Below are 13,974 nucleotides of genomic sequence, written 5' to 3'. Positions count from 1 at the left end.
AGGGGGATGCTTGCAAGCCAAAGAACACCATCCCAACTGAAGCACGGGGGTGGCACCATCATGTTAAGGGGGTGCTTTGCTGCAGGAGGGACTGGTGCACTTCACAAAATAGATGGCATCATGAGGGAGAAAAATTGTGGATATATTGAAGCAACAGTTCAATACATCAATCAGGAAGTTAAAGCTTGGTCGCAAATGGGTCTTCCAAATGGACAATGACCCCAAGCAAACTTCAAAGTTGTGACAAAATGGCTTAAGGACAACAAAGTCAAGGTATTGAAGTGGCCATCACAAAGCCCTGACCTCAATCCCATATACAATTTGTGGGCAGAACTGAAAAGCGTGTGTGAGCAAGGAGGCCTACAAACCTGACTCAGTTACGCCATCCCTCCAGGAGGAATGGGCCACAATTCACTCAACTTATTGTGGAAGCTTACGGAAGGCTCCCCGACGCGTTTGACCCATGTTAAACAATTTAAAGGCAATGCTACCAAATACTAATTTGAGTGCATGTAAATTTATGACCCACTGGGAGTGTGATGAAAGAAATAAAAGCTTAAATAAATCATTCTCTCTACTATTATTCTGACATTTCACGTTCTTAAAATAAAGTGATGATCCAAAATTACCTAAAACAGGGATTTTCACTGGGATTAAATGTCAGGAATTGTGAAAAACTGAGTTTAAATGTATTTGGCTAAGATGTATGTAAACTTCCGACTTGAACTGTATATAGTACACAGTACATACATACACACACGTCAGCTCCGACAGATCCAGCTCAGGGAAGACCAGCTCATGAGCTCCATCAGCAGCAGATTTTAATTTAGAATGGAAAATGATTGTGTTTATGCGACACATGTTAGTGCATTGAATCCGCATTGATTCGTAATCTAATCAAACTGAAGCCTATTGTTCCTGTATCGGAGCCAAATCAAATGTATTTATATAGCCCTTCGTACATCAGCTGATATCTCAGTGCTGTACAGAAACCCATCTTAAAACCCCAAACAGCAAGCAATGCAGGTGTAGAAGCACGGTGGCTAGGAAAAACTCCCTAGAAAGGCCAAAACCTAGGAAGAAACCTAGAGAGGGACCAGGCTATGAGGGGTGGCCAGTCCTCTTCTGGCTGTGCCAGGTGGAGATTATAACAGAACATGGCCAAAATGTTCATAAATGACCAGCATGGTCAAATAATAATAATCACAGGCAGAACAGTTGAAACTGGAGCAGCAGCACGGCTAGGTGGACTGGGGACAGCAAGGAGTCATGTCAGGTAGTCCTGAGGCATGGTCCTAGGGCTCAGGTCCTCAGAGAGTGAGAAAGAGAGAGAGAATTAGAGAGAGCATATTTAAATTCACACAGGCCACCGGATAGGACAGGAGAAGTACTCCAGATATAACAAACTGACCCTAGCCCCCCGACACATAAACTACTGCAGCATAGATACTGGAGGCTGAGACAGGAGGGGTCAGGAGACACTGTGGCCCCATCTGATGACACCCCCGGATAGGGCCAAACAGGAAGCATATAACCCCACACACTTTGCCAAAGCACAGCCCCCACACCACTAGAGGGATATCGTCAACCACCAACTTACCATCCTGAGACTAGGCCGAATAGATCCCAGGCATCTAGATACATATCGAATCTTCTTGAAAGGGAAAGATGCATATCCCTAGTGGGAAAACCACCTCTTCCTGTCTGAACCCAAGGCTTCATGTGGGAGTGATGAAAATGACTAATGTGGGGGTTGATACAGTAATAGCATTACAGCTGACCCCTGACACCCCCCCCCTCCCCCTCTCACCCATGTCAATCTACAGTGCTGTAGAACATTAAGCCTTGGGGCATCCAGAGCCTGACGGATGCTTTAATCAACAACATAGAGAGAAAATGGTGCAGTTACTAGAGACATCTCACAGAGGGCGCAAAGAGATGTGAATGAAGAGTAGATTATTGACAATGACATTGATTGTCCTTCTCCCCCCACAGGATAAAAGGAAAGATACATGAGACCAATTTAACATATGAAGATTTCCCGACCTCCAAGTACATGGGGCCCCTGCAGTACACAATATGGAAGTCTCTATTTCAGGATATTTCACCAGGTATGCACCACCTATGGTTACCGTTAACCCTCACCCAATTAAACTGTGTAACAGCATGGGCTTCAACAGGAACCTCTTATGAATTGTTAGATACTCCCAAACACCTCAACACGTCAATCAGTAATGATACAAATCGTTGTCTTCCACCATGGAAGGGTAGCATAGATAGAGTTTTAAATTGGGCTTTAAATGAATGCCTTGTACGGAACAAGGAAATAATAGTAACCTTGGAACAGACTTACACAGTGGGAGCTAATCCTGCATTAAAATAGATGGAATGTTTGAGCTTTAGGAACTGCGTGATGAGAAAATGGTGGCTGGAGGGTTGAGATGCCCTTCTCTGCTAGGAGAGTTGATGATGAGCTATTCTCTCTCCTCTTCTCCCCCTCCTCATATTCTCCCTAAGCCCCCAGCCATCACTCACTCTTAGAGAAGGTTATTGAAAATAATGCACCAAGGAATATTTCACTCCTTCAATAGATTCACCATTTTGGCCTGTAGCTGGTGAGAAGGCAGGGTGGTTTCTTGGCCTCCCTTGACTGCTTGCCAAATGAAACAATTGGTTCCAATCCATCACCACTGGCTGCCACGGTGACGGCACAACGCCTTTCCATCCCATCAGATGATAGACTTATTACTCCCCTAAACTATCTCTTCTCTCAAACCGGTGCCTTTTTTAAATCTGTGTTTCCCAATTAGAAAAATAGCATGTATGTGTCTGACTGTGTGAGAGAGGGGGTATGAATGCATTTGTTTGTATGTGTGCAAGAGAGAGTGTCGTTGTGTGGTAAAGACATTGTCCTGCCTGCTGGCTGCTGGCCATGCCTCCTGTTTATACTGTAAGATGTAACTACCGAGGAACAAGGTTGCGATTTGGCAAATTCCCCTCTGTTTTATTCTAAACCACCTCTATGTTTGGGAGTGAGTGAGGAGAACAAGCCGCCATTGTTCCTCTAGTTCAGTTTTCCATAATGACTGAACAAAAAAACTAAAGGTGGTGGAGCAGGCTGGGGTGGAGTGCTACAACCAATCTCCCTCCGTAACCCACAGTTAACCCGCAAAACTACATGTAGCTGGCAGCCTCCAGCCATGCCAGGCCAACACAGATTTGTAGACTCATACTCTATAAGGTATAGTTACAGTGCCTTGCGAAAGTATTCGGCCCCCTTGAACTTTGCGACCTTTTGCCACATTTCAGGCTTCAAACATAAAGATATAAAACTGTATTTTTTTGTGAAGAATCAACAACAAGTGGGACACAATCGTGAGGTGGAACGACATTTATTGGATATTTCAAACTTTTTTAACAAATCAAAAACTGAAAAATTGGGCATGCAAAATTATTCAGACCCTTTACTTTCAGTGCAGCAAACTCTCTCCAGAAGTTCAGTGAGGATCTCTGAATGATCCAATGTTGACCTAAATGACTAATGATGATAAATACAATCCACCTGTGTGTAATCAAGTCTCCGTATAAATGCACCTGCACTGTGATAGTCTCAGAGGTTCCGGCGCCGACAGAGATGGCCGCCTGGCTTCGCGTTCCTAGGAAACTATGCAGTTTTTTGTTTTTTTTAACGTGTTATTTCTTACATTAGTACCCCAGGTCATCTTAGGCTTAGTCGAAGAACTACTGAATATAAGATCAGCGTCAACTCACCATCAGTACGACCAAGAATATGTTTTTCGCGACGCGGATCCTGTGTTCTGCAATCGGGTGGAAAAACCTTGGATCATTGTTACTCTAACTTCCGCGACGCATATAAGGCCCTGCCCCGCCCCCCTTTCGGAAAAGCTGACCACGACTCCATTTTGCTGATCCCTACCTACAGACAGAAACTAAAACTAGAGGCTCCCACGCTGAGGTCTGTCCAACGCTGGTCCAACCAAGCTGACTCCACACTCCAAGACTGCTTCCATCACGTGGACTGGGACATGTTTCGTATTGCGTCAGATAACAACATTGACGAATACGCTGATTCGGTGTGCGAGTTCATTAGAACGTGCGTTGAAGATGTCGTTCCCATACCAACGATTAAAACATTCCCTAACCAGAGATTCGCGCAATTCGCATGAAACTGAAAGCGCGAACCACTGCTTTTAATCAGGGCAAGGTGTCTGGTAACATGACCGAATACAAACAGTGCAGCTATTCCCTCCGCAAGGCTATCAAACAAGCTAAGCGTCAGTACAGAGACAAAGTAGAATCTCAATTCAACGGCTCAGACACAAGAGGCATGTGGCAGGGTCTACAGTCGATCACGGACTACAGGAAGAAATCCAGCCCAGTCACGGACCAGGATGTCTTGCTCCCAGGCAGACTAAATAACTTTTTTGCCCGCTTTGAGGACAATACAGTGCCACTGACACGGCCTGCAACGGAAACATGGGGTCTCTCCTTCACTGCAGCCGAGGTGAGTAAAACATTTAAACGTGTTAACCCTCGCAAGGCTGCAGGCCCAGACGGCATCCCCAGCCGCGCCCTCAGAGCATGCGCAGACCAGCTGGCTGGTGTGTTTACGGACATATTCAATCAATCCCTATACCAGTCTACTGTTCCCACATGCTTCAAGAGGGCCAACATTGTTCCTGTTCCCAAGAAAGCTAAGGTAACTGAGTTAAACGACTACCGCCCCGTAGCACTCACTTCCGTCATCATGAAGTGCTTTGAGAGACTAGTCAAGGACCATATCACCTCCACCCTACCTGACACCCTAGACCCACTCCAATTTGCTTACCGCCCAAATAGGTCCACAGACGATGCAATCTCAACCACACTGCACACTGCCCTAACCCATCTGGACAACAGGAATACCTATGTGAGAATGCTGTTCATCGACTACAGCTCGGCATTCAACACCATAGTACCCTCCAAGCTCGTCATCAAGCTCGAGACCCTGGGTCTCGACCCCGCCCTGTGCAACTGGGTACTGGACTTCCTGACGGGCCGCCCCCAGGTGGTGAGGGTAGGTAACAACATCTCCTCCCCGCTGATCCTCAACACTGGGGCCCCACAAGGATGCGTTCTGAGCCCTCTCCTGTACTCCCTGTTCACTCACGACTGCGTGGCCACGCACGCCTCCAACTCAATCATCAAGTTTGCGGACGACACAACAGTGGTAGGCTTGATTACCAACAACGACGAGACGGCCGACAGGGAGGAGGTGAGGGCCCTCGGAGTGTGGTGTCAGGAAAATAACCTCACACTCAACGTCAACAAAACTAAGGAGATGATTGTGGACTTCAGGAAACAGCAGAGGGAACACCCCCCTATCCACATCGATGGAACAGTAGTGGAGAGAGTAGCAAGTTTTCAGTTCCTCGCATACACATCACAGACAAACTGAATTGGTCCACTCACACAGACAGCATCGTGAAGATGGCGCAGCAGCGCCTCTTCAACCTCAGGAGGCTGAAGAAATTCGGCATGTCACCAAAAGCACTCACAAACTTCTACAGATGCACAATCGAGAGCATCCTGGTGGGCTGTACCACCGCCAGGTACGGCAACTGCTCCGCCCTCAACCGTAAGGCTCTCCAGAGGGTAGTGAGGTCTGCACAACGCATCACCGGGGGCAAACTACCTGCCCTCCAGGACACCTACACCACCCGATGTTACAGGAAGGCCATAAAGATCATCAAGGACATCAACCACCCGAGCCACTGCCTGTTCACCCCGCTATCATCCAGAAGGCGAGGTCAGTACAGGTGCATCAAAGCTGGGACCGAGAGACTGAAAAACAGCTTCTATCTCAAGGCCATCAGACTGTTAAACAGCCACCACTAACATTGAGTGGCTGCTGCCAACACACTGACACTGACTCAACTCCAGCCACTTTAATAATGGGAATTGATGGGAAATGATGTAAATATATCACTAGCCACTTTAAACAATGCTACCTTATATAATGTTACTTACCCTACATTATTCATCTCATATGCATACGTATATACTGTACTCTATCATCGACTGCATCCTTATGTAATACATGTATCATTAGCCACTTTAACTATGCCACTTTGTTTACATACTCATCTCATATGTATATACTGTACTCGATACCATCTACTGTATCTTGCCTATGCTGCTCTGTACCATCACTCATTCATATATCCTTATGTACATATTCTTTATCCCCTTACATTGTGTATAAGACAGTAGTTTAGGAATTGTTAGTTAGATTACTTGTTGGTTATTACTGCATTGTCGGAACTAGAAGCACAAGCATTTCGCTACACTCGCATTAACATCTGCTAACCATGTGTATGTGACAAATAAAATGTGATTTGATTTTAGAGGTCCGTTAAAAGCGCAGAGAGCATCATGAAGAACAAGGAACACACCAGGCAGGTCCGTGATACTGTTGTGAAGAAGTTTAAAGCCGGATTTGGATACAAAAAGATTTCCCAAGCTTTAAACATCCCAAGGAGCACTGTGCAAGCGATAATATTGAAATGGAAGGAGTATCAGACCACTGCAAATCTACCAAGACCTGGCCGTCCCTCTAAACTTTCAGCTCATACAAGGAGAAGACTGATCAGAGATGCAACCAAGAGGCCCATGATCACTCTGGATGAACTGCAGAGATCTACAGCTGAGGTGGGAGACTCTGTCCATAGGACAACAATCAGTCGTATATTGCACAAATCTGGCCTTTATGGAAGAGTGGCAAGAAGAAAGCCATTTCTTAAAGATATCCATAAAAAGTGTTGTTTAAAGTTTGCCACAAGCCACCTGGGAGACACACCAAACATGTGGAAGAAGGTGCTCGGGTCAGATGAAACCAAAATTGAACTTTTTGGCAACAATGCAAAACGTTATGTTTGGCGTAAAAGCAACACAGCTCATCACCCTGAACACATCATACCCACTGTCAAACATGGTGGTGGCAGCATCATGGTTTGGGCCTGCTTTTCTTCAGCAGGGACAGGGAAGATGGTTAAAATTGATGGGAAGATGGATGGAGCCAAATACAGGACCATTCTGGAAGTAAACCTGATGGAGTCTGCAAAAGACCTGAGACCGGGACGGAGATTTGTCTTCCAACAAGACAATGATCCAAAACATAAAGCAAAATCTACAATGGAATGGTTCAAAAATAAACATATCCAGGTGTTAGAATGACCAAGTCAAAGTCCAGATCTGAATCCAAACGAGAATCTGTGGAAAGAACTGAAAACTGCTGTTCACAAATGCTCTCCATCCAACCTCACTGAGCTCGAGCTGTTTTGCAAGGAGGAATGGGGAAAAAGTTCAGTCTCTCGATGTGCAAAACTGATAGAGACATACCCCAAGCGACTTACAGCTGTAATCGCAGCAAAAGGTGGCGCTACAAAGTATTAACTTAAGGGGGCAGAATAATTTTGCACGCCCAATTTTTCAGTTTTTGATTTGTTAAAAAAGTTTGAAATATCCAATAAATGTTGTTCCACTTCATGATTGTGTCCCACTTGTTGTTGATTCTTCACAAAAAAATACAGTTTTATATCTTTGTTTGAAGCCTGAAATGTGGCAAAAGGTTGCAAAGTTCAAGGGGGCCGAATACTTTCGCAAGGCACTGTATAAAGACTGCTTCCCACCTCCCACCACAGCTCTATTTCCGTACCATTGCATGACATGGAGTACAACATCAAACCGTGGAGGCCAGGGTACTTTGAATGTAGGGTAACATGGGGTAAGATGCCCCCTCCCTCCACCTTCTGTAGGTGGATGATGGCCATGCTTATGGTAACAAACTATAAAGGAAAATAAATGGCTACAGTTGACTTAAAAAAATATATATTAAAAAAATTATTAAATGTGTTTTTTAGGGAAGGGGCATTTTGCCCAGCTACCGGGGTAACATGATTTTGGAACCTGGAACAACCTTTTTCAATGGCGCCACAGCTTTCTCCCATGTCACCGGGTTTTCCAGGGTCAGTTTTTTTCTCCCTTTTGCTTTCTTCCTTCTCTCTTAGTTTTTTGACTTGTCCTCCAGGACTATAGCCGACTCAGCCTTTCTTTGCCTAGGCCTGGCCTCCTGTATCCTTGGCCTGGGGGACAACCCCAAATGACCTTTGCTGCTGTTTGTTGTTGTAGAACTTGTACTTTTTAACAAATAAACAACTCATGAGTATTGGTTCAATAAACACTTATTTTTAATCACACTATGCTACTTTCTATTTCCTAAAATGAGTGCTGACGTTCAGAGCAAGATCACCGGAGACCTGTGGGTGGTGGTGGATGTGGCAGAGGTTGATGTTGTGGGATACGGATGGATAATTCTGTGTGCTGCTTCATGAAACCATAAAACCAGTCTATGCCTGCAAGTCTAACCCTGGCCCTTATTTTAACTTTGACCCCTAACCGTAATCCTGCTAACTGGGGGTTAGCTATGCTAGCAGTCATTGGCTTATGCGAACGAGCTGGTAAGCGGTTATTTCACCTCAGACTTTCGGTTAGTGAGGTTGCTAGTTAGCTTACTGGGCTAGCCAGTGCCAAAATTACAGCTAGAAACAAATGATCAATCATAAAGGGGCGAGATGCCCATCTCGCCCCCAACATACTAACCTAACATATTACTACTTTACTCAAAAACAATCAATATTTTTCTCTCGAAACAAGTGGATGATTTATCTTAAGGTTTCCCTTCATGTATATAAAAATAATAATAATCATTGGATCTAAATGACCAAAAAAATGTATGAAACAGGAAATTTGTAGTTGATCGAGACTTGTGGCAGCCAGAGGAATTGTTGAGAAAAATCTGTCACATCTTGTGGTTTTTGTGAGAATTCCAGGGGATTTTCAGTTTTTAGCATTGTCAGTGTGTGAACCAACAGTCCCAAACATGGCGGCTGTAAATCATTTTTCATGAATTCTTCATTACCTGAAATATGATAACAGTAGATGTAGGGTGTATTACAAGAGATTAGGCTACCCACGAGTCATCCCAACACCATTGACAGTCCCTTATTCTGTTCCTGATAGGGTCCTTCAGCTGCATCAGCTCATTTTTGCTAGAGCAGAAACACCAGCTTGAAGCTACAGTCAGTCAACCTATAGTGACCACTGCAGACAGAGACTGTGCCATTGACACAGCTCAGCTCCTCCCTCCAAACAGAATGTCCTTGGTCCTCTCCCATCCATCTGGTGTATCACTTTTTAAATATAACGTTTTGGAGATCAATTTGTATGCACTTGACGTCAGGACCCCTCTCCAGTTTAGGGACTGGCTGAAATGGGATGCCAGGATATTTTCACTGCCTCAGCATAGAACTCAGACAGTACAGTGTTGATAGTGAAAATGGAGTGCACCAAATGACACAGCAGTTCTGGAGCTAGTGTCTGTCAGAGAGGGAGTGTCCTCATAACACAGCAGTTCTGGAGCTAGTGTCTGTCAGAGAGGGAGCGTCCTCATAACATATTTTATACGTGTTTCTCTTGGCAAACAGTATTTCAAGAAATGTCTTTATCTGTATCCTGTAACTGTCTTTATCTGGGCTAGCACTGCTTGCTTGTCTCTGGTGAGGCTCCACGTTAACCCTGTATCTCCATACATAATGTGTCCCTTCTCTCTCTCCGTAGTGCCAGCAGCTTTGACCTTAGACCCCGTCACAGCCCACCAGAGGCTCATCCTATCAGATGACTGCACCATTGTAGCCTATGGTAACCTGCACCCCCAGCCACTGCAGGACTCCCCGCGACGCTTCGACGTGGAGGTGTCTGTGCTGGGGGCCGAGGGCTTCGGCTCCGGGGTGCACTACTGGGAGGTGATGGTGTCAGAGAAGACCCAGTGGATGATCGGCGTGGCCAACGAGACGGTCAGCCGCAAGGGCAGCATCCAGATCCAGCCCAGCCGCGGCTTCTACTGCATTGTCATGCACGACGGCAACCAGTACAGCGCCTGTACCGAGCCCTGGACCCGCCTCAACGTCAAGAGCAAGCTGGAGAAGGTGGGCGTGTACCTGGACTACCCCAAGGGCCTGCTGGTGTTCTACAATGCTGACGACATGTCCTGGCTGTACACCTACAGGGAGAAAACTTTCCCGGCCAAGCTCTGCCCCTACTTCAGCCCCGGGCAGAGCCATGCCAACGGCAAGAATGTTCAGCCGCTGAGAATCAACACTGTGCGTCTATAAGAGCTACACACAGTGTCACTAGACAGATCAGATCACTCACCTCAACCCTAACCTGACAATAGGATGATGATGATATAACTACGATCCTAAAGACAACTAGTTTTAAAATGAAGGAATATGAGAAAAAGAACAGGGTGTATGACTGGAATGTTTTTCTGTCTGGTTTGCGGGTGACAGGAAGTTTGTGTGTCCTGCTCTTTTTGCCTGTCGGTGTGGTTCCTCACTATTCTCACCTGGGAAAGACTATTGGAACGCTGCTCCAGCAGCATCGCTCCAACTGAGCCCTGGTTAGCTTCTTCACTGGTGTAAGGAGAGACTGTCTGCATAATGTCATCCCACAATGGTTTAGTGGGGGGGGGACCTCTGTGTGCTGTTGCTGTCTGAGGACCACCTTGCACAAGCCCAAGGGCTCTGACACCCCTATGGTCCTTTTTCTTTGGCATAGTTAGCAGTTGTGAGTGAACGCCCATCGTGGTGGCAGTGAGTGCTGTTCCATGTCCCTCCATGTACCTGTACCTTTTACTGATGAAAATGATGTCGCAGCTCTTGATTATTTTCCCTCGGGTCACACGTGCACTTTTCCATCGTTGACAATGTCAGTCAGTCCAAGACGTGCTGGAACGGCAGAATCATGGTCCGTGTGGTCTAGTGATCGTCACTGTAGTAGTGTTTGCTGTCCTCACCGCTCCCTCCTTTCCCCACCGAGGCTTTGTTGGTTTATTCACCTCCAGCACGCTAGCGCTCTACTCCAGCTGTCCTGTACCTGTGGTTATTTATTCACTTAGTGTTAACACTCGTACATTCCTGATTCCATCTCCCTGCCTCCTCCCTTCCATGACATCTCGTCATCGCATTGTAGGTGTCAGAGGTCAATATCAATAAATGAATCTTGACATCTGCTGATTTACACTTGGCCTATGGGGCAGAGACCACTTACGACTCGAGCAGCATGACGCTGCAATTAATGAGCTCTAGAATGTTTTTAATCAGCCATTCTGTCTCTTTCTGTTTTTTTCTTCAAATATGTTGAAACTAGTAAATGCTATGGATACAATGTTTTTTAATATATTTATAGGTTGTCTAAATAGTTTAATGACTTTAAGGATATACAAATGGCCAAGGAGAACAATATTACAGTACATTATTATACTGCCCTGGTCTATTGGTATTCTTTTAACATCCATTTAGTTCCATAAGGCTGTTGCAGCGTAAACAGAATACACTGATATGTTTTGAGGCTCAGTTCATGTTGGCTCCTGCCCCATATGCCTCAAGTGCTCTTGTGATCCCCTGATTTAAGATCAGTCCTGTAGATTGCTAAGGGACAAGCTTTTGTATTATACAAAGTCCAGCACGGAGAGAGCCAGGGGGGTGAGTGTGTGTGTTTGTTTGTATGTTAGTAAATCAAATGTATTTATATAGCCCTTCGTACATCAGCTGATATCTCAAAGTGCTGTACAGTATGTGTGCATGTTGGTGGAAAATGTATGTTCTGGCCTCGTCTGTGAAGTGATAAAATATCACATCTGTACCCCCGCCTCGTGTTTGTTCACTTTGAAGAACTGGGGCAGTTCACTACTTTGTTGGTATGTTCTGAAGAGTACAGTATGTGCAGTATGATGCAGAACCATATTTGAAGCAAGACTGCTGTCCTGTGATATGGACACCAAGCAGGAGATGATTATTGTGGGGTGGTGGTGGGTAACTGGTGGGGGTCATAATAATGACCATTTATATGAACACTTTTTAATGAGGATTGTGTCTTTTGGATGATGGCCGCTGTGCACCCATTGTTGTGCGAACATACTCTGGTGTGCTTCTGCTGCTAGAGGTCCATAACAAATGTTTTCATGTACAATTAAAGACAGGTTAAACCAATGTCTCATTGACTTTGTCCTTTAGAAACACGCTGACACACATACTGGTACATTAACATGAAGCTCTAATACATTTGAGTCCTTGGACAATATGCAAGTGAAATGCTTACACAGAATGCCTAACAGAACTCCATTAGAGAGCAGCTACAAGATATCAGTATGAGAGAAATTGCCTGTGTGCAAGCTTGTTAGCATACATTCTGTGTCAAGGTGCATATTTCAGCTGAGATGAACCATCTCCCAGCCCTGTGAAAGCCTCACCTACACGGCAAGCCAGAGACTCCCTTTGTTCACTGTTCCTCTCATTCACGTGCTGAGGCATTTCTCAACTAGATGAATAGAAATCTGCGAGTAACCCCGTGATGGATCACACTGTAATCTGAACACCATACAACCTCACCGCACGGAAGAGCCTTACCGGGAATTATCCCTCACGCACAGTCTCCCTGTCTGCTGTCTGTCCCCTGTATCTGGGGAGAACGCCTGGAGATCTCAGAATGCCTTCTTAAAAAAAAGGGAGATTTGATTTACAATCATTATGAAACTGTTTAAAGTGAATGTCGGAAATAAGAAGCAACGGTTAGCCAGATATTTAACATCATTGCTGTTGTTGGAGGCCACTTTATGATGGCAGAGCTGCTTGTAGTTTGATGGCCTCATGCATAATTATTCATGCTATTTTGGGGCAGATTGATAGCAGTTGCATCATTACAGGGGAACTGTGGACCTGGCAACGGCGCAGTCAACAACAGAGAGCCTTTGTTCATGTCAGTCAGACCACCAGGATGTTGCATTTTCATCTACAGTTACACTCCTGTAATGAATATAACTTCACATCAGGGGAAGTTGTCCATTTAAACTGAAAAATCTTTTCCCATGGGGAGATCCTTGTTATGGAACCCTCACCATATAGGTAACGTGGCTCAGGTGGGAGTGTTGTGTGTCACTGTCCTCTACTAAGGAATGGGGAGCTAATGGTAAAGTTGGGCTGTTCTCTCACAGGTACCATAACTGTAGTGACTCGGAGCTGGAGAGAGCGCCTTCACTCAAAATCTAATTATGCCACAGACATTATTAGTAGACCAGATCGTGTTGGTCAGAGTTTAGATCAGGGAGTACATGAATGCAAGTAAACACAGTGACCTTGAGAAAGATGACAAATGGAACTCTGCTCACAATGATAATATTTTGTTGAGCGTAATCAGCATGCTCTCATAGTTTGAACAAAGGCACAGTGAACAGAAGCTAATTATTCAGATGATTATTGGAATAAACGTAGCCTCTGAAGGGCATTTTCAGTCGTTTTACAGCAGCAATGGTTGTGTGAGATGTTTTCCGTGGGAGTGATTCTGCCTTAGAGGGGAACATTTGAGAAGGCAGTGTATTGAGAATGAACCACCCAGAGAAGTATATGTCAATAACATCCCTAATAGCAGTGTTGTGCATTTCCACACTAACTTGGAAGTTGGCGTACTGTCAAATGAAAGCTGCATTGCCCACCTGTAAAACCTTACTTTAGTCTGTGAACTTCATTGTCCATATACGCTTTTTGATTTGACATTAATTTCAAAACGTCGTTTATGACCCAGTATTGATATTCTGTTCGGCTAGTGTAGAAATGAAAAGAATCACTGAATTCTTGAGTCACACTGCCCTGTGTTAACAGTAGCTCCTCTGTTCTTCACAGTATGTCAGAGCCACACACACTCACAAGTACATATACAGTATAATAGTTATATATTTATGTATTATATTACACACACAATAGCAGTCAAAAGTTTGGACACGCCTACTCATTCAAGGGTTTTTCTTTATTTGTACTATTTTCTACATTGTAGATTCTTCAAAGTAGCCATCCTTTACCT

At 44.9% G+C, this 13,974-nt stretch overlaps 1 protein-coding gene across 5 annotated transcripts in view; it reads left to right on the top strand.

Moving 5' to 3' along the window:
- The window catches only part of LOC135540247 (E3 ubiquitin-protein ligase TRIM62-like), a 44,625-nt gene extending 32,515 nt beyond the window's left edge, over positions 1-12,110 (top strand). For all 5 annotated transcript variants that reach the window (XM_064966788.1, XM_064966787.1, XM_064966786.1 and 2 more), the window contains exons 5-6: positions 1,996-2,111; positions 9,679-12,110. In XM_064966788.1, the coding sequence (XP_064822860.1) occupies positions 1,996-2,111; positions 9,679-10,232 (670 nt within the window). In that variant the 3' untranslated portion in view covers positions 10,233-12,110. The remainder of the gene's footprint in view (positions 1-1,995; positions 2,112-9,678) is intronic.
- The last annotated feature ends 1,864 nt before the right edge of the window (positions 12,111-13,974 follow it).

This window comes from Oncorhynchus masou, chromosome 5 (genome assembly GCF_036934945.1).
Source record: "Oncorhynchus masou masou isolate Uvic2021 chromosome 5, UVic_Omas_1.1, whole genome shotgun sequence".
NCBI lineage: Eukaryota > Metazoa > Chordata > Actinopteri > Salmoniformes > Salmonidae > Oncorhynchus > Oncorhynchus masou.
Note: the sequence above shows the minus strand (reverse complement) of the source record. Positions and strands in the feature narration are given on the sequence as shown.